At 49.7% G+C, this 26,279-nt stretch overlaps 1 protein-coding gene across 3 annotated transcripts; it reads left to right on the top strand.

The window, feature by feature from the left end:
- The first annotated feature begins 161 nt into the window (after window positions 1-161).
- On the top strand, window positions 162-25,351 carry LOC133344866 (SH3 and cysteine-rich domain-containing protein-like). 3 transcript variants are annotated; one of them, XM_061555133.1, is made up of 11 exons: window positions 162-1,055; window positions 7,851-8,208; window positions 8,978-9,090; window positions 12,255-12,336; window positions 14,807-14,928; window positions 16,684-16,762; window positions 17,165-17,229; window positions 17,408-17,613; window positions 18,656-18,707; window positions 19,736-19,873; window positions 21,077-25,351. In XM_061555133.1, exons 1-11 carry the CDS (start codon window positions 963-965, stop codon window positions 21,263-21,265), a joined length of 1,497 nt encoding a protein of 498 aa, XP_061411117.1. In that variant the 5' UTR covers window positions 162-962; the 3' UTR covers window positions 21,266-25,351. The 3 variants fall into 3 exon arrangements, with proteins under 3 accessions (XP_061411117.1, XP_061411119.1, XP_061411118.1); XM_061555135.1 differs by having other exon boundaries at window positions 23,546-25,351; XM_061555134.1 differs by having other exon boundaries at window positions 17,411-17,613.
- The last annotated feature ends 928 nt before the right edge of the window (window positions 25,352-26,279 follow it).

Here is a 26,279-nt window from a genome sequence, read left to right on the forward strand (position 1 = left end):
TGCGTGGAGCAGCGGAGACGGGGGGGGACGTGGAGAAGGCGGATTCTTTTGTGCATGGCGAGTAGGGATGGCGAAGAGGAGGGGGGTGATAAAGAGGAGAACGGGGTAGGGTGGAGGGGAGGAGGTGCGACAGTGGGATAGGGAGACACGCACATATAAAGCACAAGCGGATTCCGAAGTGAGGACTGTAAAAAAATAAGCGTCTCGTCCCAGCTGCCAACACTCTGCTCAAGGAGCACGATCTGTATTCACGCTCTGTTCCTGGCTCGGCATCCCTCCTCACCCTCCTCATTCTTGCTCATCCTCACCCTAATCCTCCACCCGCCGGTCGTTCCACGCCGCGCTCCGCCGCTTCTCAAACTGACAGCCTCCTGGGATTTCCACCCAACAAGTTATTCCGGATCACCTCGTTGCCAATGTGCGAGCGCGTCTGGCGGAGCGCGCTGGTCGGCTGAAGCGTGCACTGAGCGGCGACCCGAGTTCGATGCCTGGCTACGACTACTGGCGGCTGATATCGGGACCTGTTGCTGCGACTTCGACTAGATCGACTCAGCCTTAATACACGAGCGCCTGTTGCGGTATGTAAGCATAAGCACAAGCGGGGAGACAAAGGCGGCTGGACGTGGTGGTGGTGGTGGTGGTCACACCACAGCATCTCCTCGTGCGCCTTACCGGACTATAATAGGTGCTCGCTAACAACACTTTGCTCCAACAGTTTGTTAAAGACTGTACGGGAACCTTTGTGGTGTGTGTATGGACAATTCATTTACATAACACGCATGCCAACGGCATTTTAAGCAGCTACCGCGCGCGTTGAAGAGAGGCGAGGAGGGCAACGGAGGAACAGAGACGAGGTGGAGGAGGAGAAAGAGGAGGTAGACGGAAGAACAGCAACAGCGGGTGGTGGGGGGGGCATCGGCAGCATCATCAACCGACGGTGTCTCCTCGCCTGCACCACCGACATGAGCGCTCTGCGCGAGAAAGAGAACGAGCCCCTGAGCCCGGGGGGCCCTGTGCCCCTCGCCATGAGCGAGCCCAGCCACGCGGAGTCCCCGGTAAGGGTCACGCCGTGGCCGCGAGCTGGGAAGAGCGGTGAGGGCGGTTGTTGGCAGTTTTCGCATATACACATAAAAAAAATGTGTTTTTGTAATTTTAAGATTTACGTGACGCGCGTTAAAAATATATTTTGGTATAAATATTCACATCTATTATACTATGAAACTATATTATGCGAAAGGATTAATTTCCAACGCAGCTGTTCCCGTGGGCTGAGCTCCGGACGTAATTCCATGAGAAATGTATCCCCGGATTATGCTCTGTAAAATGTGGTACTGTAATTATTATTCCTTATCGTAGAGCTCTGTGATAAATACGACTGTTACATGGTGTGGATTTCTCTTCCAACACACCCGGTGTGCTGAAGCAGTAATGGGCACGTTTGTTCATCGCGTGACAACTTTATTCATCGGCTGTGGTTGTGTGGAGGAGGACATGTGACACACATTTTTCTTACGCGATCTGGCCAAAGTGATTATTGTGATTGGAATGACAAAACGAATGCATAAATGTAGTGATGAGATCCGTTCATGTCCAGGAGTGAGATGGATTTCTAGCAGCACTGGATCGCTAGGGATGGCGACGACATGGGGAGACCAGTGGCCGATGTGCGTTATGTATGCTGACCTTTCGCACGGTACGTGGCCAACCGTGCTAATCGGAGGTGCCAAATAATGCTGAATGCCAATGATATTGACGATGACTGTGAAGTTCACGTTAAGGTGTTTTATACAACCAAATACGCAGTGTGGGTGGGTGGCCGCAGCGTGGCTGGTGGCATGGGCCACAGGGATTGCATGCGGCCCCCTGTCTAATTTCATCTCCTCCTTGGTAACCCAGTATTTAGGCCCCTCCAGTGCAGTTGTGCCACCTGTGCACTCCCTAGATACGCCACTGCAGACGCGCAGGGTATTGCGCGTGTTAAATGGGAAGGTTGTCACAGCGAGGCCGTAGCTATGGAGTCAACATTGGGGGGACCAAATCTTACAGGGTGTCTGGGGATACCAACCCAGAAAAAGATCTAAATTTGAAAACTCATTTCCTGCCTAAAATATTAAAACATTCATATACACATGGGATGGACTTTTCATTTATTTTTTTACAATAATGTCTAATAGTGTATTGTATTACATTGCTCTGTTTTTACTTTTTTTTTACCATTTCTTGTTTTATTGTATGTAATGGCAGAGTTTAGGGATTAATAAAGTACAACCATAACCACAATCATATAAACAGAAATCTATGCATTGATATATATGAAGACAAGTCCAGATATTGTGGCCAAGGTTTAACAAATTGTTGTTTTTATTAACATAGCATAGCAATTTTTTTATAGCGATATATTGGGGGGACATTTTGAGCATATTTAAATATGGGGGGGGGGGGGTTTGTCCCCGTTCATGTTCCCCCCCCCCCCCCCCAATATATATTATAATTACGGCCTTGTGTCTCAGTATTCACTCTCACCAGCCAGGAACATACACGATGGTGGTACAACTCAGGTTGAAAACATGCAAACTGGAAACCCAATATAAATAATTTATCTCATCATGATCCATCGGCCACTGTCGATCCACTGCTGGATGAGGGCTCCCTCGTCCCATCCCCATCATGGTCCTGTTTACCAGACTAAGACATTAACAATGTCATCTTGGCATGACTTACATTTTTGAATAACTGATTATTTATTTAGAACTCTGTTTAGTTTCCCCGCAATTCCGATTAGTTCGGCTGGCTATGTACGGTGCGAAAGACGTTCAACATACATACATAACGGGTAGGCTTTCAGGACCAAAATCAAGATTCATAATTGATTGTTGGGTCCGTTGAAATGTCCATATCAGCGTAACGTCCATAACCAATTATTAAATGTGAACCCCTAAGTGACGTTACCCGCAAAATAACATCCTCTATACATTATTATTGCACATTTGACTTTGTGATTGCCTATCCTCTGGAAGTGCCCACACCGTATTTGAATAGCACGTATTAACATGCCTTCATATGTTTGATACGTGTTAATATATATATTTTTTTAGGTAAAAAAAACACAAAAACAAACGTAACACAATTCTTGCGCGCGTAGCGAAAACAAAACTCCTACAAACGGAGATCAGTTAAGAACATTTGGGTCCATGACCCCTGCCGCAGTAGGAACGGCAATCGGGAGCAGCAGATTCACGGGGAAGCGAAATGAAGGGAAGAGTGGGAGGAGAATGATGCAGCCAAACAAAACGAAAATAAAATGTCTCTTGTTATCTCTATAACCGTAGCTTCAACCATTATGCACTCATATAAAATGAATAGTTGAAAGCGTGCGATTACAATACAGCGCGTTGAGCAGAGCATTGAGCCCTGCGTCAGATTGAACACCCACGCACGTGTCCCAAAGGGCTTAATTTCTCACCGGTTGACTGAAATATTTGACACGTGATGAGTAATCACAGACAAAGCCAGAGGGTTATACTTGATGTGGCGTGCCGAGTGCAGGGAATATTTTGGAGGAACTCGCCTACCGGGACAGACCCGTGATGAGGTTCCACGACGGGGTCCCACCATGTAGTTCCACGTGCTTCGCTGTGACCAGGAACAGCAGCTTTTGTTGCTTTATTTGCGTGTGACTGCGTGCGTGACTTCATCGGTAGTTGTTGCTTAGGTCGCCCTCCTTGCGACCCGGTCTTCGTAGACCGCCACGGCAAACAATCGCATTATTTACGAATTGGTATGTAACAAGATGGTGAATTTACACTATGAGACCTCCTTTACCAGTGGCAAAATATAGTAATAGGTTTTTACCCTTTCAACTGGTACAAAAACTGACACCTTTATACAAGGCATCATGTTTGCAATAACCACAACACAAGCAGTCAAAATGCAAACAAAAAGAAACAATTCTGATGATGATAATGATATGTACTGTCCTTGAAGTTGATTGGTCCACCCCCGAGACAGCTTTTCTTAGAGCCCAGTCTCCATCGGTGTTGGACCAGATGACGCCGAAAGGCGTACAACTCAAAGACAGCTCACTATCAGAGTATTGAGAGCTCGGGGTAAGCATTTACACTATGAGACCTCCTTTACCAGTGACAACATATAGTAGTAGGTTTTTACCCTTTTAAACTGGTACAAAAACTGACACCTTTATACAGGGCATCATGTTTGCAATAACCACAACACAAGCAGTCAAAATGCAAACAAAAAGAAACAACTTTGATTGTGCGCCTTTTGGCGTCATCTGGTCCAACACCAATGGAGACTAGGCTCTAAGAAAAGCTGTCTCGGGTGTGGACCAATAAACTTCAAGGACAATGCAAATCATTATCATCATCAGAGTTGTTTCTTTTTGTTTGCATTTTAACTGCTTGTGTTGTGGTTATTGCAAACATGATGCCTTGTATAAAGGTGTCAGTTTTTGTACTAGTTGAAAGGGTAAAAACCTATTACTATAAGATGGTGAATGTTACCATTGGTCTACGGAGACACGGTGGAAGGAGACCGACTTCAGCAACAACTGGTGATGAGCCACAAATGCAGTCATACCCGAATAAAGTAGGAATATTACATGTAATCAAAGTTGCGGACACCGCCATCTTAACAAATGATGGTAACACGTGAACGAAAAAGAAGACCACATCCAGCAAAGTCTATCGACCAATGAGCCTGCTGCAGCAGTGTGCCTCCAAGTGTTTGTTTGAACGAGTAGACGGTGAACTGTCTTTCACTTCTCTGAGTCTCATCATCGGTGTGGCCCGTAAAAGAAAAGCAGCATAATTTGCTACCGGTGTCAAAGTCCGCCATTATCACCAGAAGGGTCCGTTCAGAGCAACGCATGCCAGTTGATCTTCAGATGTAGCTGTCAAGGTTTCACGTGGTAGGGAATTAGGGAAGGGAGACCACGAGTGAGATGGAAGAACGTGCTGGAATGCAATACGAGGGTAGTAGATGCGACAAAGGAAGAGGCAAAATATTGAAGCACGTGGATATCTAAAGTATGACTGAGTTTTCACAGCGTTGCAAACATAGGCGGAGTTTGACTTCTATATTTTGCATGCATGGAATTAATTAATTTATTTTTCATCTTAATTGTAAACTACTAACAATGATCTTCTTGGTTCTTTCGGTAAAGTCACGTAGAATGGAAATAATAAAATTATAAAAAATAAAACATAATAAAATAATTCTCAGGTCTGTCGAGAAGACAGACTCTATCTTCTCGACAGACCTGTTCTCCACCTGAGGACGGCTGCTTGCGTTGTGGCTGAACGTCGTAAGAATTATTTTATTATGTTTTATTTTTATTATTTCCATTCTACGTGACTTTACCGAAAGAACCAAGAAGATGAATCCCTGCAGTCACGAAAGCTTTAAATCGAAAAATACTAACAATGAATTAATAAAGATGTCCAGTTTGGGGGGACGTTGCCCCCCCCCGTGCCCCCCCCCCAAACTCCGCCCATGAATGTGTATATGCACGTTGAATTTCTTTCGCACAGTACGTAGCCAACCGCGCTAATCAGAGGCAATGTCACTTATCCAGGAGAGTGTCACTCGAGTCTGAAGACTTCATTCCAGGAGGGTCCTGCATTGCGATGTTTGGCCGCTTTAAATTGCTGTTAGTTGAGTCTCAGTGCTGCAGGTGCGGGAGGAAACTGGCGAACCTGCAACAAATTCCACCCCTACAAGGGGGGGGGGGGGGGGTGGCAAAACACTCACAGGTCCAAACAGTCGGTGACGTCACGCACCCGCGTCCCGTTTCTCTGCCATCGACGGCACCAGCTCTTGGTGCAGAAGCTTGTGGAGTTTCACAAATCTCTCTAAATCCGCCAAACCCTTGCATCCTCCGCCTCCCCCCCAACCAATTTGGCTGATTGCAGACACACGCGACGCTTGCCATCCACAGTCAGTCACATCGCTGATTCGTGTTGCGCGCTGACTTCACACCTTTACGCCCACGTTAAGGGGCGACGCGAGGTATTTCATTGGCGTTATCTTGAAATGATTTGACAACGCGGTTAAGCGCCAGGGCATCTCACCCTGGTAGCAATTTATAGAGGGACGGTTGAGCAAGGGGGGGGGGGGGCCTATGTGTTTTATTTAACCTTCATTCCCTCTTGCAGTTAATGGGCACTTTTATCGACCGCAGCCTTACCGGTTTTTAATGAGATTGAAAGCATATCTTAACAATGCCCTTTATTTACCTCAGGATAGCCTCGACGAGTCCAATGATTTTCTGTCAGAAGAGTACTGCATTGGGCTGCTTGGCCAGTTCTATTTCACGAGTGTTTCACTTGTGGAAGAAAATCTGGAGTGCCCGGAGAAAGCCAACACAAATGAGGAGATAATACTCGAAGCTCTGCACACACGGATCCAATCATCAATTGCTGCACTGCCATCTTCTGGCCTCCTTGCGCCTATTCGTTTGTACTTTGTATTGGGGGATTTTTTGTACATCGACTACTGTTCCCGTATGCACAGGTTTTCATATTTAAACATCCTTTGACTGAAATCTAATTTTATATTTGTATTCTTGTGTCTACACTCCATTGTTGAGTGAAGCAAAAATCCACCCACCAGTATCTCTGGGGATCCATATTTACATTCGTATCGAACGAGCAGTGTACGTGATTCACTAAAAGCGACGCGTGCACAGGTGCACGCCTGTGCCGTCACCTGGCCTTGTTATAAGGGATTCATTGTGTCCGGAGACCTCAAGCAATAGCATTCCACCTGTCGATGACAACTACAGCCTGGTGTTATCTCAGCAGGTCATGTATGCCGTCGACTACTCTTCTTCTATACCAGAGCAACAGGAAACTGGGTGGCTATGATTATGCAACGTCAGTAGGGGGGATATTTATGGAAATTATATTTTGTGAACTTCACTATGGGGCGTGCGGTGGTGCAGTGGTCAACACAGCTGCACTATAAATCCATTGAGCCAAGTTGAATTCCTGGCTTTGGCTAACGTCGGTGGCAAGTGATATGTAAATCGGTGTTTGTATGCCTTTAAACAAACTCAGGCTACGGGCAATGGATTTTCAGGTAGGGGGGGGCAACCCCTCCAGCAATGAAACATGATAGAGGAGTTGTTGGTAAGTAAGGACTTGTCCCTTGCTTTTTATTCGACGCGTGTGCGGCGATGGCGCAGCCAGCGATCGAGGGTCGAATTCGAACCGCGTTGTGTGATCGGCATCGCGCTCGCTGAAGGTGTTGATGCCTTCAGGGAAGTCGTGTACTGTATACGCAACTGCGCACAATTCTGAGTCACTTATAACCGCTTTGCCGTCATTTATTGCCAATTATGGACTCAGACTATTGTCCTATCATCTCGTAGAGTCACTGGCACGTAATAATATGCTACACAGTGGCAGTGCGGGTTGCAAAATGCCGATTTATTACTAATAAACCCCAATGATCCGATCGAAATTAGGGATTTCGATTGAATCATTGGGGGGGCACGTGCCACCCCACCCACCCCCACATGCTCCACCAGTGGCTACAGGGCTGTCTATGTGTGTGTGTGTATATATAGGTGTGGGGAGCGGTTGTGAAGCGATACCCTATGTCGACTCGGCCTCAAATGAGTACCTGGTGCAGTGTGTAAAATCATCACCACTGGGGAGACAAAGGTGGCCGGGTGTGGTGCTGGCCACCCACCCCCCTCGTTTACCGTGCCAGCCTTCATTGGTGCTCGCTCTACAGCACTTGCCCCAAAAGTCTGTTAAGGCCATTCGGAGGCTCTCTGTGTGTACGTGCCTGCGTACGTGTGCCGTTTCACGTTCGGGACCGTGCAGCTGGCCAGGCTGAGGAAGACGCTGTCCTTCAAGTCGAAGGCGCTGCAGAGACGCAGCCAGAGCGACCACAACGTGCTCCAGCGCTCGGCGGTGCTGAGCCCCGCCCTTGGGATTCCGCCGCCGCTGCTGCCCGACTCGGTCGTGCGGACCCGGCGGCCGGGCCGGGCCCGCAGCGAGCCCGGCAGGGAGGGCAGCTCGCAAGGGGCAGGCGATTACGGGGATGACGACGAGCCGCGACGCCGCTGCCCTCCGACCTCGCCGCGGATCCAGCCGGGGTGCCCCGAGCGCAGGCACTCGTTCCAGGACCACAGCTTCAAGAAGCCGACCTTCTGCGACGTCTGCAACCGCATGATCGTCGGTGAGCTTCGTTATTCACTGACGGCGGTCTAGACCAGGGCCGAAGTAGTTCACCCCGGACGGTTCTCTAGTGAGGGGTGGCGTCACTGCTTTTGTGACTGCTGGGGAAAAGGCAAAGAAAGCTCTTCTTCTTGGTTCTTTTGGTAAAGTCACGTAGAATGGAAATAATAAAATAATAAAAATAAAACATAATAAAATAATTCTCACGACGTTTCGGCCACAACGCAAGCAGCCGTCCTCAGGTGGAGAACATGTCTGTCGAGAAAACAGAGTCTGTCTTCTCGACAGACCTGAGATTTATTTTATTATGTTAAATTTTTATTATTTTATTATTTCCATTATACGTGACTTTACCGAAAGAACCAAGAAGATGAATCCCTGCAGTCACGAAAGCTTTAAATCGAAAGCAAAGAAAGCTATTTGAAAGTACCTTATTCTGCACTTCACTAAATATCATATTTTACTGACAAACATTACACTCGTATGGAAAATGGGTGGGCACGTGGTAAGTGCTATGCTCTACTTTGTGGATCAGAGGTCACTTGAAGAGATCTTAGAGCTAGCTCTGCAATACCCACTTCCGGTGCCATTCCCCAGCACCGTTCCCTACCTGCGCTGTTACGCGAGAGGTCCCGTATGCATATTTCACTTCTTGACATGACGCCTTTGGGAGCGCAATCGAGATACAAATTGGGAAAAAGACAAACGTCATTTTTAAGAAAGACTAGGCGTGTCTCCCTTTCTCTCTTCTCGCTGTTGCTGCCCCACAGGCACGGACGTGCAGCCGGTCAGCAAACTGGGCATCCGCTGCAAGACTTGCAAGATGAGCGTGCACCAGCGGTGCCAGGCATGCGTCAACCAGCAACGCTGCGTTGGGAAGATGGTAAGAGAGCACTTGCTCGTGCCCACGCCACGCCTACACTGCTGCAACAGATCCCCTCACACTCACACTTTGGTAAGATGGGAATCTAGTGTGACTGTTCACGATGATTTGGGTAATGAAACGTTTACCAAAAACATCACGTGGAGGGTATGAGAACACATTGAATCTTTTACATTGTCCTCCACCTACAGCCCTTTTGTTAGTCCACTGCTGGATCGGCGCCACCCGCTGCTACCCGTGGTGGGTGTTGGACCATTCTTCACACCACTGGTCAATGTGGGTTGCAGGCAGGGAACAGACGAGGAAACAGAAGCAACAGAATTCATGTGCACCGCCCTCTCCTGGCCAGTCTTTCCCCACCACCTAAGACGCCTGCACTGCACGGTGGTTGCGCATCCAAGCACTTATTCAGCCAAAATCATGCTGAGCTTTTGAGAATTGGGCACACTCCTGAAGAATTGGTCAGAGGCGCCCGTTCCTTGCACGGGCGGCTTGCTCGTCCGTCATGGCTGGTGGAGCGTGCGACGTGCCACCGCCCACCTCACTCCTGCACGCGGACCAGAGGTCGCAATCGGGTACCCGATACCCGTACCCTACCCGATACCCAGCTACCCGTACCCGGCCGGGTATCGGGTAGGGTACGGGTACCCGTTTGCGACCCTGGTGCGGCCGGGTACGGGTTAGGGTAAGGAATCAAAACCCGTTTGCGACCTCTGACGCGAACCAATCTCGCCGCTCCATCTCCAGGGCGGTCACCAATTTGCTTGCGTTTTCCTTCCTTTTGCTGCCATTCCGTCGTCAGACTTCATCCATCATGGGCCTTCATCCCATGATGGATGGCGCTAGTGTGAGGAGGCCATCATCCAGCCGTGGATTAATCACGGATGATGATAACGATTCGTGTACAGCGCTTTTGTCAATCCACTGCTGAATGAGGGCCTCCCCACATGAGGTGCTTCATCACACTGATTGCTGCCAGGTTGGTAAAGGCCAGGAGCATATATGCAGAAGCATAGAAGTACAGTACAACAACTGATTTTCGTGCACTGCCCTCTGCTGCCCACAGCATAGCCGCAACAGCATATTCGCACAGCCGCCTGCGGAGATCACCCATCCAAGTGCTATCCAGGCTCATCTAACGTTTAGCTTTGAGATCTGAAGGAATTGGGTGCATCCCAGGTGAAACGCTGCAGTCCAACGCAATTTGTATCTGCAAAGTCACTGAATTTGACGGCAACTGCGAGAGGGCATGTGCACCGAGACAACTTGTGAAAGGGCAACGTTTATTTTTGGAGGGGAGCGAGTGAGGGTTAAGAGGCTGCATGGCAGAGCGGCAGAGGTGACGAGAGTATGGTAATGCGGTGAGAATGAAAATGCCTCAAACAGAAGAGACAGGCGGTCATGCGCGGAGAAGGGAAAGGTCTCAAGCCCCGACTTGAAGTGGGGGAGGGAGAGTTCATAGTCCTGACGACATCCGGAAGAGGATTTTAGACATGGAGGAAGCAGCAGAGAAAGAGCGGAGATTGAAGTTTCGACTGGAGCTATTGGTCACTGGGGCTAAAACAACACGAAGTGTATTATATTGAGATCAGATTGAAGATGAACGTGAGATATTTAGTGTGCCTACCTGGAGCTGTGGACCTTGGAAGATAATGGAGTGTGTGTACGGGGTCCTTGGGATGTAGCATTCAAGTTACTTTTTCTTAGAAGAGGTTTCCAAATGTTGGTCAACATGTGTCGTACTGCACATGTCTGTTGCTTGGCCAGTTTGAAAGAATGGAAGGTATGACAACTACAGTCCCATAACTCCAATACATAAGTGGTGTTGTCAGATTGTTAATATACAGATGATTCCTGTCTTACACGTATTTCTACCATGGTGGGTGGTCAGGTCAAAAGGTCATCAGAGGCAAGATCACTGATGCTGCCTGGCTTCAAGTGATATATTTCTCACTGAGCCTCAAGGATCTTTTGCAGCAGGGTCCGGCATTGGGATGTTTGGCCAATTCCATTATCGAGTATTTGGCATGTGGCAGAAAATCAGAGCACCTAGAGATAGCCCATGCATACGAAAGGATAACACTAAAAGATTTGCACAGATAGATTCAAGTATCCATTGCTGTACTGCCATCTCCTCGCGAGTGAGACTACATTCCTTCAAGTATTACATATGATGTATAATCCACAACGTGCAAGCGCATGTGTGTGTATTGCATTTTATTTTTCACAACGGAAACAACTTATTCTGTCCGCTTGTTGCGGACAACTATGCTGGGTTGAAATTCAGTTTTTTCCCCAGGATTGAATGCTGATTCACAGCCTTTTGTCAAACTGCACTTGCACCGTATGGTTTTTGCATTAATCAAAATTCTGACATTGGTATTTCACGTATATAGCTACGTACTCATCCCTTTTGTCAAATCACTGCTGAATGAAGGCTTCCTGATGCCCTGTCAATCATGAGGGTTTGTTTAACCATACTTCACCAAGTTGGTCAGTGCGGGTTGTCGAAGGGGGGCCTCTTGGGCTGTGGTTCAAATGTAATTCGCCACTGACCGAGATCACAGCACAGTGCGGTAACCACTGCACCAACGCACCACCGTTTAATGCTAATTCTCAATATTAAACAACTCTAACATACATTATTATATTACAAAAAATTGTACAATGTAAAGGGTACAGCCCTGAAATTACCCCCTCTTCAGGGAGCTCTAACGAGCCTTTTAGAGGGCATTTGGCCTACTCTGCCACTTTCGCAAAATTTCTCGGAAGAGGTGGTAGTGACCAACACTTTACCCCACCACACGGGACCCGCTTATCGGCTATTTGCGACGAACCCATCTACGCTGCTGAGTGGCGGACAGACGGCATTTCCACCACGGCGGTGAACGCATTCTGTAAGTGCTCGTTCCAAACGCTATGGAGACACGGCGTGGTGCTATCGAGCTGTCCACGTGTCAGCAGTGTAACCTGACCAGCAGCTGGCAAACATTATAAGCTCGGACAGCCGAATTGTCAGCCGCTCAAATGTAACGACGGCGGCGGTGGCAGGTGGCCAGCAGCGCCTGTATTTATCAAGACCTCCTTGGAGGCGATCGCGTGAGTAGTGTGGGCTCTTGACGCAAGACGCTATATCGTTGTACGCGTTTGTGTTTGTGCCCCAGCCGAAAGGGTTCAGGAGGCAGTCCAGCTCTCCATTGCTTCTGAACGGGCAGTTTGCCTGCATCAAAGAAGTCATGCCCCTCGGTGAGTCTACGATTTCCGACGGGAAGTTTTGGGAATTGAGTTGTTGGGCCCTCTTGTTGTGATGATTTCAGAATTCTAAAAGCCAAGTTGGGGCACGTATGTTGCTTTGTTTGTCAGTCAGTTTGTGCACTTATTGTCATTCCTCTTGCCTGGAAATGGAAATGTACTGCACGGTTCTTTAATGACGATTATAACGATAAATACAGACAAAAATGCGCAGTAACATTTAAAAACACCTCCAATTTCCATGTTGGAAATGCAGCCCATTCCATCAGAATGTTGATGAAATGACCCAGGAATTGTTTGTTGTATTAAGCGAGTGTGTACATAAATATACCCACCAAATGCAGCTGTTTTCATGCATATCACCTTAGCTTTTAATTGTAATACACGCGAATGCCCGGCTCCAAGTTTAAACAGTCCACTTATTTAAGCTCATGCATGATGACACATGGGTTGCCTATTAAAAGCGGTAAGGCACTGATGTATGAAATTCACTAATTCAATTTACGGCGCTTGAATTATTAATTGCACACGAATGCGGGACAGGAACACGGCTGCTTCGCATAAACCATGACGCAGTCATCCTAGTCCTCTCATAAAACACATTCCCTCATTCTAACCACCCACATCCAATTCCTCTCACTCGCGCTCTCACTCACTCGCGCTCTCACTCTCTCGCGCTCTCTCGCGCTCTCTCGCGCTCTCACTCTGGCTTACCTGCCACCTACTCCGACCCCCAGCCCATTAAATCAACACCGCAACCCGACTGCATCTCCTGCGTCTCACTGCCCCCATGTACTCTCTCGATGCCCCCCCACCCGCCCCCCGCCTCCAATGCTCTGTGTACTCTGGAGTGCTCTGGTGTGTCGTGGTGTGATCCTCTGGTGTGCTCTGGTGTGCTTCTCTGGTGTATTATTGTGTGCTCTGATGTGCCGTGGTGTACTATGGTGTGCCGTGATGGACTCTGGTGTGTTGTGGAGTGCTCTGTATGTACGTACGTTGAACTTCTTTCGCACCGTACATAGCCAATCGTGCGAATCGGAAGTGTGGGGTGTGTCGTGGTGCAACTCTGGCTTGTTGTGGTGTGCACTTGGTGTTGTGGTGTGTTCTTTCTCTGGTGTACTCTGGTATGTCTTGGTGTACTCTGGCATGTTGCTGTGTACTCTCGCGTATCGTGGTGTACTCTGGAATACTGTTGTATGCTGCGTTGTTTATTTTCGCATGCTCCGTGGGGTGTTGATGGTGTACTCTGGTGTGCTGTGTACTCTGGCGAGCTCTGGTGTGATGCTGTGTGCTGTGATGTACTCCGGTGTGCTCTGGTGTGACGCGGTGTGCTCTGGTGTTCCGCGGCGTGCTGTGATGTTACTCCGGTGTGCTCTGGTGTGACGCGGCGTGCTGTGATGTACTCCGGTGTGCTCTGGTGTGACGCGGCGTGCTGTGATGTACTCCGGTGTGCTCTGGTGTGCCCCAGCATGCTGTGATGCACTCCGGCGTGCTCTGGTGTGACGCGGCGTGCTGTGATGTACTCCGGCGTGCTCTGGTGTGACACGGTGTGCTGTGGTGTACTCCGGTGTGCTCTGGTGTGACGCGGTGTGCTGTGATGTACTCCGGTGTGCTCTGGTGTGACGCGGCGTGCTGTGATGTACTCCGGTGTGCTCTGGTGTGACGCGGTGTGCTGTGATGTACTCCGGTGTGCTCTGGTGTGACGCGGTGTGCTCTGGTGTGACGCGGTGTGCTCTGGTGTGACACGGTGTGCTGTGGTGTACTCCGGCGTGCTCTGGTGTGACACGGTGTGCTGTGGTGTACTCCGGTGTGCTCTGGTGTGACGCAGCGTGCTGTGATGTACTCCGGTGTGCTCTGGTGTGACGCAGCGTGCTGTGATGTACTTCGGTGTGCTCTGGTGTGACGCGGTGTGCTGTGATGTACTTCGGTGTGCTCTGGTGTGACGCGGTGTGCTGTGATGTACTCCGGTGTGATCTGGTGTGACGCGGTGTGCTGTGATGTACTCCGGTGTGCTCTGGTGTGACATGGTGTGCTGTGATGTGCTCCGGTGTGCTCTGGTGTGACGCGGTGTGCTGTGATGTACTCTGGTGTGCTCTGGTGTGACGTGGCGTGCTGTGATGTACTCCGGTGTGCTCTGGTGTGACGTGGCGTGCTGTGATGTACTCCCGTGTGCTCTGGTGTGACGTGGCGTACTGTGATGTACTCCGGTGTGCTCTGGTGTGACGTGGCGTGCTGTGATGTACTCCGGTGTGCTCTGGTGTGACGCGGTGTGCTCTGGTGTGACGCGGTGTGCTGTGATGTACTCCCGTGTGCTCTGGTGTGACGTGGCGTGCTGTGATGTACTCCGGTGTGCTCTGGTGTGACGCGGTGTGCTCTGGTGTGACGTGGCGTGCTGTGATGTACTCCGGTGTGCTCTGGTGTGACGTGGCGTGCTGTGATGTACTCCCGTGTGCTCTGGACACAGCGTCTGGGAACAAGCTGGACCCGGTGTACGAGGCGCTGCGCTATGGAACCTCCCTGGCCCAGCAGAGACGCGCGCAGGCGGCGGCGGGGGAGGCGCCCTGCAGCCCGCGCGAAGACAGCGCGGTGCGGACCGGGGGGGGGGCACGGGGTGCGATGGGAGGGGGGGCACCCTGGGGGGGGGGGGGCACGGGGTGCGATGGGAGGGGGGCACTGGGGGGGGGGGGCACGGGGGTGCGATGGGAGGGGGGCAACCTGGGGGGAGGGGCACCTTGACGGGGTGCACAGTCCGAGCTGTGGAGGGGAAATGTGAGGCTCTGTCACGGTGGAGCTCGGGTTAGAGTTAGGCTCGGTATTGCAGAGAAGGGATGATACCTGGGCGGTAGTTATCTAGTTATGCGCTAGTTTGTTAGGGGTGGCATGTGGTTGACTGTTTTGGGGTTATGGGTAAGGCTTGTTAGGGTAGGAGTATGGCTGGTGTTTTTGGCCTGCTCGACTCGTTTATACCAGAGTTTGAGTAAAGCCTTGTTTTTATCAGCTGGTGGGATAGTTTTGGGGTCGGATGTTATTTGACTAGGGTCCTCTAGCTCTAGCAGGTTGCCCCCAAACCCTCTTACGAAGTAGTATGGCCTTTTCCCTTCGTGTTCGCTCTTCACTTTGCTATTTTCATCACGTCCTCACTGCCTTGTTAAATGAATAGCAGACTTTCATCACATTCATTTTAATAAAATAAAATAAAAACATTTTTACGCCTTTTTTACTTTCTGCCAGCATAGAATGGCAAGGCGTTAGTTGGCGATAAATATGCACAGTGATCATGTCGCTGACTGTGCTTGCAACGAGGAGCTTGTGTTTAACATAATAAAACAATGCGCCAGCAGACCTCCACTCTCTGAACTAAGCGAGGTTGACATTGCCGTCGGACTGGTTTATTTTCATCTCTGCGTGCCCTTTCGGAGTTTTCGTGGTGTACAGAGAGCACGTACTGAGTCACAATAACCACCCCCCCCCCCAACAAGATGAAATTAATTGTCACGATCCAGGGACACAATCCAATTCTGTAATCGATGCCTTCTCTCGTTCTTACCGTCTCCTTTGTATCGATTCTCGTGTTTTCTCCTTCCTGGCTCGTTCTGCCTCGTTCCGTCTCATTTGTTCCACGAGTCTAAATGTAACATGAGCATTTGCTTAAACACTAAATAATCGATTAACACACGCACATTTCGGGGCACGAGTTTCGCCACTGATCCATATTGCATGAATTTGCCGTTGGCTTAAAGCGGACATTGAAGATCCCTGTGGTATAATTCGCAAGAGTTAGGCAGTCGTGGTCTGGTATCATGTCTAAGATCAAACATTTAAAAGCTTTCAATAGTTTTTACTAAATATGATTTATTGAAGCTACAGTTACTATTATTCTGTGGTTGAATACATTGCATTGGTAGTTCTCCTGGGTAAGGGACATTACTAATTACTAATTAGTAATGTCCCTTACCCAGGAGAACCTCGCTGAGTCTCAAAACTCTTCTCCACGGGTTTTTTTTGTACATTTCTCTTTTCACGAGCCTTTATTGTGCAGGAGGAGATTGTAGAACTCGTGATAGAACCCCCCCCCCCTCCCCACACACACGCACACACGTGATGAGCAAACCTCCACACGGAGACAGGAGCGTGATCTTCCTGTTGCTGTCTCTTAGCAAACCCTGCAGGTTCTGGGAATCTTACAAAAACGTACGTGATATAATATCAACCTTCGCCCCCAAGAGGCTGGAACACAGACATAGGGGGGGGGGGGGGGCATGCTCGCGACGCGGTTGGGTTAACACGTTGTGTCCGCTCTGTGCATTTTGCTCGTGCCGACCGCTACCCATGGGCCTGAAGGATTTGTGCGAAACTGAGGAAGAGGACGAGGACACCAACGGAGAGGGCCCCGAGGGTCGGAGGAGTTGGGCCCGGGGCGGTGAGTGACTCTCCTCCGATCCACTCGATTATGGTGCTTTTTCCCCCGCCTGAATCTTACAAACAAAAAGAATAATCTCACAATCTCATCGCGACCGTGCCATCGGTAGCGTGTCATGAGATGAAGTACCCATTCCCATCTCTTGTGGAGCAATGTGGGGAAAAGTATTTAAAGTCGCATGTGCAATGCAGAATGGCCATTGTCTGAAACGTCGCCGATTGTATGTTTTTTATGAAGGCAGTGTTGTTGATGTGTGTTGAGTTTATTTAAAAGTCACATTAAGTGGTGCTCCAATGATGTGACTGTGGCATGACTCACACACTTTTTAACACTATCTTAACCTATGGTGGAAGTGAATATTTAATGCACAGTGTTACTGTCTTTGTTGTCAATGTGTTGCAGTGTGCCACACAGCAGAGGGACGACTAAGAAAGCTGAGTCTCGATGACAAGAGGGTAGTCTTCTCAGTAGGTATCAGACGTAGCTTGCACGCTCATGATTATGCTCTAAAATTAATGTGCCTGCGTCTGTGTACGCGAGTATGGTATATGCGTTCACACGCGTGGGGAACGGCAGCCCGGTGGTTACCGTACCGCGCTGCAAATCCAGCGCCCTGACGGCCGTCGGTCCCATCTCTCCTGCCAGCAGGGAGGCACGCTGGCAACGGAACGCCACCATAACGCCGACCTCGCCCTCGCTGCGTGCCCCCAAGCCGGCGAGCGGGACCGCTGGCAGCGCCGAGCGTCGGTGCCGGCGTCGGCCGCGGCCGCCCGCCGCGACTTCAGCCAGCTGTACACGTTCGTGGCGCTGCACCGGTTCGGCACGCGCGAGAAAGACGACCTCGCTCTGGAGTGAGTGGCCGTCGTCCCCCCGCCCAGGAGCCCCCATCCCGTGCTCGGTGCTCGTGTCGACGCCGCCACCGTCATGATGCCAAAACAAAACAAAAATGGGCCAAAAATGGGCCCCATTGAAACAAGGTGGGGTTCAGGTGCAGGTTATGGTATGTTATGGTCAGTGAAAGGGGGCCAGTCTTCGCGGCTGGTGGTCTGTTGGATTGGTGTTCGGGGTGACGATAGTATTTTGGTTGGCTCGAGAGCTCAAGCCCCAAAATTCTTTGCTTCTCCCCATCGCAACATGTCACCCCTTCCATTTTTGGCCAATTTTTGCATCTGGTTCACGAGGCAGCAGCTTCGGCATCCGATGTTCAGCCACGCGCAGTCTTGCGTTACGCGTGATGGAATATATATGGGATGGGTGGGGTGAATGGAGGGGGGGTGGGGTGAATGGAGGGGGGGGCGGGGACAGCTGCCCTGTCAAACTACTGGACAGCAAAAAGGGCAGGCACCATGCTGGCATGGACCCCTTGAATACTCGACCTGGTCCCCCATGGGTTTTCCCCCCCACAACTTGGTCCTATCATGCATCGGACACTCTGCTTTCAACCATACGACACCAGCGTCGGTTAACCCTGGCCTGTAAGTGCCATTAGGTTTCTGTTTAGCTGTACGGTACTCTGTGTATCAATTGCCATGCATCTATAGCACACAATAGCACATTTACCCCTACCCAAAAGTGAGCAAAAAGGTGGCGCTCACCTCCACTGCCAATCCTGAACCAGCGGTGGAAATTACACATTCCTATGGCAAGGGCAAAGCTGTTTGAAGCCCAACTTTACGTTCATTCCCCCAGGCGTTCTTATTTCCACCGCCCCTCCCCCGCACTGTGCAACTGCAGGTTCAAGATCTGCCTTCTCTCTCTCTCTCTGCCTGTGACTGACCGCCTCTTTCTGTAAAGTAAATGTGTCCACTGTTTATGCGCAGCGTTCCAAGACGTGGTCGCATTTAGACGCTGCGTAAACAAACACCGCGTATAAATCCTCGCTGTTGTTCGCAGGCCGGGGGACAGACTGAGCATCCTGGACGACTCCAATGAGGAGTGGTGGAAGGTACCGGGCACAAGCGCGATCCGTTTATAGATACCCCACTGATAAATTGCAAGGGAGAAATTATGTTTTTACAAAAAAAAACAGAACTGCATTTTATTTTAGTACCTCGAGTTGTCTCCCGCCGGTCTCATGAGCTCACTCGTAAAATCACTCTCCTTCTGTTAGCTATCGAGCCATCACTTTCACACTGTGCAATCACTTGCGGAATATAAATCTATGAGGTTTCATTTGAAATCGGTGGCTTATCTATAGATGGATCCACCCTGTAGTTGTCTCCACCCACAAACTATAATGTGGCACCACCGACCAACTGCCACGTGCGTTCCATATACAATATCAATGTTGGTGCATTTATAAATGCCGGTGCATTAATAGATGTGAGCCCGCGTATGCGTGAGTGCACATGTCTTCGCGTGCATGCCTGGGGCTGGTGCACGGATGGGCGCGTGTGCTGATATGTGTCCACGCGTACTTGCATGAATGCGTGTGTTATTGTGGGTGCACTCTTGTGCGTACATGTGTGTACGCGTCTCTGCATTTATGACGTTTCCGTGCATCTGGGTCTGTTACCGTGACCACTTGCCAGCAGGTCTTCGACACTTCACGTGGCCTAAAAGTGCACCTAGCATGGCACAAGCACCGCGGTGACGTCACCACCACTTAATGGTGAACGGCGTTTGTTGTTGTTGATGTTGTTGTTGTTGTCTAGCCGTGATCCGGTGGTGAGCAACGCTGCACTACGAGCCCCCGGTGACCGCAAGTTCGATTCCCGCTCACGAGCAGTGACAGTGTCAAATATTTTCATCGGACCTGAGCCCTCCCCTAGGTTGACTGCCTTAAATGCGTACCTGGTGCGATGCGTAATCATCGCCACTGGGTAGACAAAGGCGGCTGGGTGTGGCGCCGACCATCCAGCCCCTCGTGCGCCGTGTCCATCCTCACAGGTGCTCACCAACAGCTTGTTGAAGGCCACACGGGAAATGTTCGTCTTTGCGCTGTACATGCACGGCATGCCCCCTTCCCTCCAGGGCAAGCTCGGGGACAGGGTGGGATACTTCCCCGCGAACTTCGTGGTGCGCGTCCGTCCCGGGGAGCGAGTCTTCCAGGCGCTGCGCACCTTTGTGGGCAACAAGCAGCTGGGGCAGCTCACGCTCAAGCAGGAGCAGGTGAGGGGGCCAGCAGCGCACCAGAGGCCCACCAGAGGCCCACCAGAGGCCCACCAGAGGCCCACCAGAGGCCCACCAGAGGCACACCAGAGGCCCACCAGAGGCCCACCAGAGGCCCACCAGAGGCCCACCAGAGGCCCACCAGAGGCCCACCAGAGGCCCATCAGAGGCCCATCAGAGACCCATCAGAGGCCCATCAGAGGCCCACCAGAGGCCCACCAGAGGCCCACCAGAGGCCCACCAGAGGCCCATCAGAGGCCCATCAGAGACCCATCAGAGGCCCACCAGAGGCCCACCAGAGGCCCACCAGAGGCCCACCAGAGGCCCACCAGAGGCCCACCAGAGGCCCACCAGAGGCCCACCAGAGGCGAGAGCGCATGCCCCGGGCCTGGTTTAGCGAGCACGGAGCAAATGGGATGCTCGGCCAGGGTGGCTCGGCAATAGAGCGAGGGGGGGGGAGGCGCAATAGAATGAGGAAGTCAGCAGTGTAGTTCTATGGATAGACTTGGCCCTGCCATATGAATGTGGCATTTCCACCACTGGCCAAGGGAGATGAACACCGCCTCAATGCTCATATGGGCATGACATCACTTCCACTTTTGAAGACTCCAATGGGGCCCACCACAAAAAATTTAATTTGAATTAAGAAAAGTAAGACCGTTTATTCATAGCTTCATTGTAATACAAATGATGTAAACAATGTTGTGGCTTTTAAATGCTGTTTCACTCGTCTGCTTTAATTGCAGCATTCCCCATTTGATACAGATCAACCCCTACCATATCGTGCTTGGACCGAACTAAAGAATGGGCAAAACTCCATTCACTCATCTCCACAATACGTTTATCCTATTCCGTCCCACGATTATCTGTGCCTGGCGTGAAAACCCTGATTACGGTGGGGATGGTGCTTATATTATCATTATTATTCAAATTGAAAATGCTGGCAGAGATGACTCGGCGGGGACAATCTGTCACCGGGCACGCGGCTCTGCCGTCGCGCGGTGTCGAGTTCGCACGTGGCTCGGACGAGTTCCCTCGCCACGTCCGAGGGCCTCCGTCACGCCGGCAAGAGCTCGGCCGCGGCGGCCGTGGTGACAAATCGCTTTCGTCGCGCGAGCCGGGAGGAATGCGGCGCTGCCACCCTTTGTGCCGTCGCCGCTTGCGCCCCCGAAGTGGATTTGCCCTCTTTTTTTCATGCTGCAGTGGGCGAGCGTGGTGGGAGGAGGAGGGGGTTATCGGATCGCCGCTCCGCGTCTCTCGTCACGTCGGCACCGTCGGCGTGTGTTCTCCTCCCCACGGGCGCCGCCGTCCGCGCTGAGAGATTGGAATGGAACGCTGCCGTTGGTCACGCGAAGCGCCGAGGAGGCAGCACCTGATGTTGGGCACAGTTGATCCGGCCGATGTGCTGCTGTAAATGCGACGGATGGGATCTCCTTCGTCTTTAAGCCGGGAATAAACGTTAGGCCTTTGCAGCGGCTGCAGCAGCATGGGATTGTCCTAAGGCGTTGTTGTCAAGCTCCAGCCTGATTGCATTCGAATGAAGACTCCAAATAAATTAGCAGACTTTGCCCTGAGCACAACTGTAGTTTCTCACGCTTGATGGCTGTAAAGGGTGAAGAGTTTGAACCTGCAGATGCGAGAAATGTGGATTTAGCCTAACTGGATGTTACTGTTAAGCACTGTATTCTAATATACCAACACATTCTCATTTTTGAAGTATTAATTTAATAGGAGGATGAAATGAAAACCATTTTATAATTGGTTGTGTGGGTTATTTGACTATTTGCCAAATGTATAAAAATTTGCTATTCCAAAAAAAACACAATCGTCCTAGTATAGTTTTTGCTGCCCTTAATTATGGGCTCAAAAGAAGCCTTAATAATAGCACCCAAACCTCGACACGTGTTATAAAGTGACACTAATACAATGTTGGGGAGGAGTAGCAGCATAGTGGTTAAAGTTAATGCATTAACGACTGCGAACGTCACCTGAAGTAAATGTTCGGCAACAGCTGACATCACTGGAAATTGATATCTGAACTCAGCTCCCCCCTTCACCAACCCGCACTGACCAGCATGGTGAAGTATGGTCAAACAAACCTTCACAACCGACACAGTACGGAAGAGGCCTTCCAACCGGCAGGCTATTAACAAAGGGCATGAAATGACTAAACTGTTTGTGACATTCAACTTCAACTGTGGTCAGATCCAATCCAACAGTGGCCTCCGCGTGTAGTGATTTAGAGCTGCACAAGTAGCGATGTCCAGTAGAGGTAAAGAAAATTGCTACAAAACACGGCCACGTTTGCATCATTGGCCCACACTCGGTGAGCAGGTGACAGTGTTGGCTGGTGTCACGCGAGTCGGCTTGGGCACGCCACGATGCTCGAACGGTGGATGGTCAAACATAATTACGGAATGGCAGCCAAGGAATGGAACGCATCCAAGAGTCTGTCCACTAAGTGGCGACTGAGCGACAAAATCAGCTTGGTGTGCGGGTGCGAGGTGGATTGTTGCAAACGGGCATTTGGGAGCCCTTCATCCAGCAGTGGATTTACCATGGCTAACGATGATAATGGTCAGCGATGTGTACAGCGGCGTTAAAGAAACGGCTGGCGTGGCTACATTAGCATTTTCGCTTCATTAGCTCAGTCACAGTTAACAGCAGAGGTGGGACAAAGTCATTGTTATGCAAGTCCAAGTCGAGTCTGAAGTCATCAAATTCATGACTCGAGTCTGACTCGAGTCCAAGTCACATGACTCGAGTCCACACCTCTGGTTAACAGCATTGGCTGATTGTCCCAGCTCTGGAATCTGGAACATGAAACCATCACGAGGCAGCGGGAGACTTGCGTTTGTAAATTTGAGTGAGCGGGACCAGCGAGTGAGCAAGTGTGGACGTTGGCTACGCGACGCGTGCACAAGTCGATAAAAAAAAAATCCAAATGCCGGGAGGCAAGCACGACCAACGAGATGACAGTGCCGTTGCAAGTGAGCACCAGCAAGTCGCTTCGTTCTGATGCTTCCACTGAATGCTTGTGTCTCGTTCGGCCAAGCACATAATTAGGATAAATTAAAAGTGAGTTTGCAAATGCATAATGAATCAAATAAAATGTGCATCGGCTTCATGTTCAGCCCGGCAAGATACTTCATAACTTCAAACCAACAAAACGCACGCATTCATCAAAGGGGTGTTTTTCGTGGTTCCCCATTGCACTCCAAACTATTCCCTGGAGCATGGTCAATATTGATTGGTACGTTGGCCCCCAACATTCCGGATGGCTGTGAGTTCTGCAAGACCCTTTTAAGAGTAAGAATTTGCACTTTGTATTCGAGAGACGATGTGTGGTGCAGCATCGGCGATGGAAATTTCCGGTTGTAAAAAAGTATCTTCTCTTTCAAGAAGGTATTTTTAACGACAGCCATGTGGCGTTGAGATGCTCGTTAATCTTAATTACTGTTATCAAGAAAATAGCCCTGAAAGATTACGAATTAACTTTGCCATGCCATAAAATTAATCATTTGCTAATTAGCAATCCGTTCCTCCCATTGTGATAACAGCAATTAACTTGCAATGTTATCGGCTGTCTGCTGTGTATATCGGGTATGACTCGCATAATGAATGTCTGGACGGCCACATTGGTCGTGCCCGATTTCTCAATTACCTCCACAGGTGTGCGTGGAGAAAGGTGGAGAATCAAGTGGCTTCATCAAGGTGTCCAATGGGCGCAAAGTTGGCCTGGTGCCTCAAGAGTTCCTGGAGGAGATCTAACACTACCGCTCCTGATCATCGCAGCCAGAGTCAAATTCCCGGTCACACCTATTGCGTGCGTCTGCCACCATTCCGCATGGCTTCTCGAGCCCCCAAACTCAGCTACACCAACGCAATCCACCTCCGCGCCAACCCAGCCTGACATTCCTTCCTGTGAGCTGACGCTCTGTCGTGGATGAGTAAAACTCTCTCGTCACCTTCGAAGCCGGAGAGCGAATGGCCGCGTTGTGGGTGTGGGAGCTGCTTTTGATGAGAACAACTTTCCAAACGGATGTCTCCATCATCGGTGACAAATTGAGAAGGTGGTTGAGAAACAACAGCGTCACTTTGCATCGTCGGAGACAGCGGCTGTGGTTGGCACATCTGAGGTACAAATAAAACTGGGATCAAAGATGGAAAGAAATATATATATCTCAATATGGGAAGAGGGGAGCACTGCACGAGTATTATTATTATTATTACGCATCTGACAAAATCCGCGACTATTAAGGTCTCGGGAAAATGATTCATTTCCCAGGATGGCCATCTCATAAAGAGGACGCCCCTGGGGGAGGGGGGGGGGCGAACAACCCCAGCAGAGGCGTCTTTCGTGGCATAGTTTGTGACGCTCACCAGACCTCTAAGACTTCAGAAATTCGGCTGAGGAACATCGCCAAAACGAGCCGAGCAGAGCTGACGACTCGTGAAGCAGAGGCGGCGCAGCGTTTGTCGTGTGCATCGTTGTCATCGTCGACTGGAGGGGTGTTATTTTACAACCCTCGACTTGAACTCTTTTGCGATAACTTACTGATACTCTGATGTAGCACCGACAGTCGTCTTCAGAACAGCAGGTGAGCGGGTTCAGCCTGTCAGAGCATATATTATTGTTTAGTTTTGGTCAGAGTTGACTTGTAACTTTGTCCCCTCTAAATTATTCCACGTTTAAAGATCAGGGTATGTATGCAAAGCAGTCGATTTTCACTGTAGGAGATGACACACACTTTTCCAGTCACAACCAAAAACATGTTGCACTATTAATGTTGGATTGATGTGTTTAAATTGAGACCAGCCTTCAAAGGTAAAAGTAAGAGTAAATGTTAAAGTATTTGCGGTTAACACGTATCGAATTAACATATAATTGGTTTAATGTGTACGGTAACAATAATTGTGGCCCTGATTTCGAATCCAGTAAAGGAGAGAGGCCGCCTATCTTGGTGACAGCAGCCATGCAATAACATACCTCAATACGAAAGAGAACACAAAAACAGACTGGGTATAAATAGTTATGTTTTTTTTCCCCTCCCATGCAAAGTGTTCGGAAAATGTAGCTGTTGAATAATTTGTTGGATGCTTCTTAATTAGCACAAAATGTTCCTCGCTGCCTCCGTAACGCATTGAAATTCTTCCTTTATGTTGCGTGGAATGACCACCTAAAGGCCACGCTGGCTTGGAATTTTACTTTAATTTCCTCTTGAAAATGTATTAATTTTTCATTTTCTCAGCTTGTGGTCTCAGAAATTACTTTGTGCAGTCACCACACAATATCTTTGGCACGCGTTTTGATGGCACTTTCTCAACGTATCGCATTAGATGCGTAAACATTTTATTTCGTGCACATTTATAAATGCATTTTGTGTGTCTCCTGTAGCTTATTTCAGTATCCCTTATGTCAATATCTTGAGCAATCTTTTGGAATGTAATTTTTCTTGCAAGCCAGTGGAGTTTTTTTTAATGTACAAATCCTGTCATCCACAATCAGTTCAGTCGCTTGTCATCCACCAATTCATTGACACATGCAGCGCATATGCAGTGTATTTGAATTCGAAAATTACCACCCATCTTCGCAATTTAATGTAGAAGCGTGGTCGAAATGGTAATGTGAACTTGCGGTTGGCGGTGATGTTTCCGCTCGATATCTGTGCCCTTTATCATCGAAGCCTGCGCGTGCTCTATTGTACTAATGACAGTGCACCAGAGGAATTCCAGAACACGAACATGTCATTGTCAGGGCCAATAATTAGGCCGAGATGTGTCGGTGCAGAAAAAATGTAAAGGTGCAGCCCGACACTATTCTGCTCACACCTCTGCTCCAGAGAGCCCTTTGGGAGGTTATTTTTGCCGACTATTCCATACTGCCCAGACGTCATGGAAAATGTGGGAGTACCCACACTTCCCACCACGTGACCTGTCTATCGTCAAACTGTGTAGACATTTATACCACCAGGTACACAAAGGTTGGAGGATTTGAGAAACTTGCCGATTGGGATGGCTCTCATGCCAGGACGTCGAACCAGCAACATCTGGATTGCAAGTCCAGCGTGATAACCTTTACGCCATGATAGAATCCATCTGTGCTAATTATATGTCCAAGTAGATGACCTGAGTGTATTTTATTCCCACCCACCACCAGGCAATTCTGCCTTCCAATTGCCCGAACACAAGTGGGCATTGCGTTACAAGATCAGTTGACAGAGCACCCCACTTAGCCACCCAAGCCATCGCACCTTCTCTGATGTCGCTGTGAGCTGATTAACTGCCCATATGTCTCAATTCCAACTCTGCGCTTAACCCCCATGCACCCTCAACACCTGCAAGAAGGGGGCTGCCCTCAAAGGGTTCAGCGATATTCACATCATCACCGCATTATAAAAGCGCA

This window comes from Lethenteron reissneri, chromosome 20 (genome assembly GCF_015708825.2).
Source record: "Lethenteron reissneri isolate LAM-NWPU_2019-01 chromosome 20, ASM1570882v1, whole genome shotgun sequence".
Taxonomy (NCBI): Eukaryota; Metazoa; Chordata; class Hyperoartia; order Petromyzontiformes; family Petromyzontidae; genus Lethenteron; species Lethenteron reissneri.

Bases quoted from the DNA above. Each gene is read 5' to 3' on its own strand.
- LOC133344866 (XM_061555133.1), top strand. From the start codon at position 963: ATGAGCGCTCTGCGCGAGAAAGAGAACGAGCCCCTGAGCCCGGGGGGC. The intron at 14,929-16,683 runs GTGCGGACCGGG...ATGGGCCTGAAG, and splicing joins GCCCGCGCGAAGACAGCGCG to GATTTGTGCGAAACTGAGGA. The intron at 17,230-17,407 runs GTAGGTATCAGA...CTCTCCTGCCAG, and splicing joins ACAAGAGGGTAGTCTTCTCA to CAGGGAGGCACGCTGGCAAC.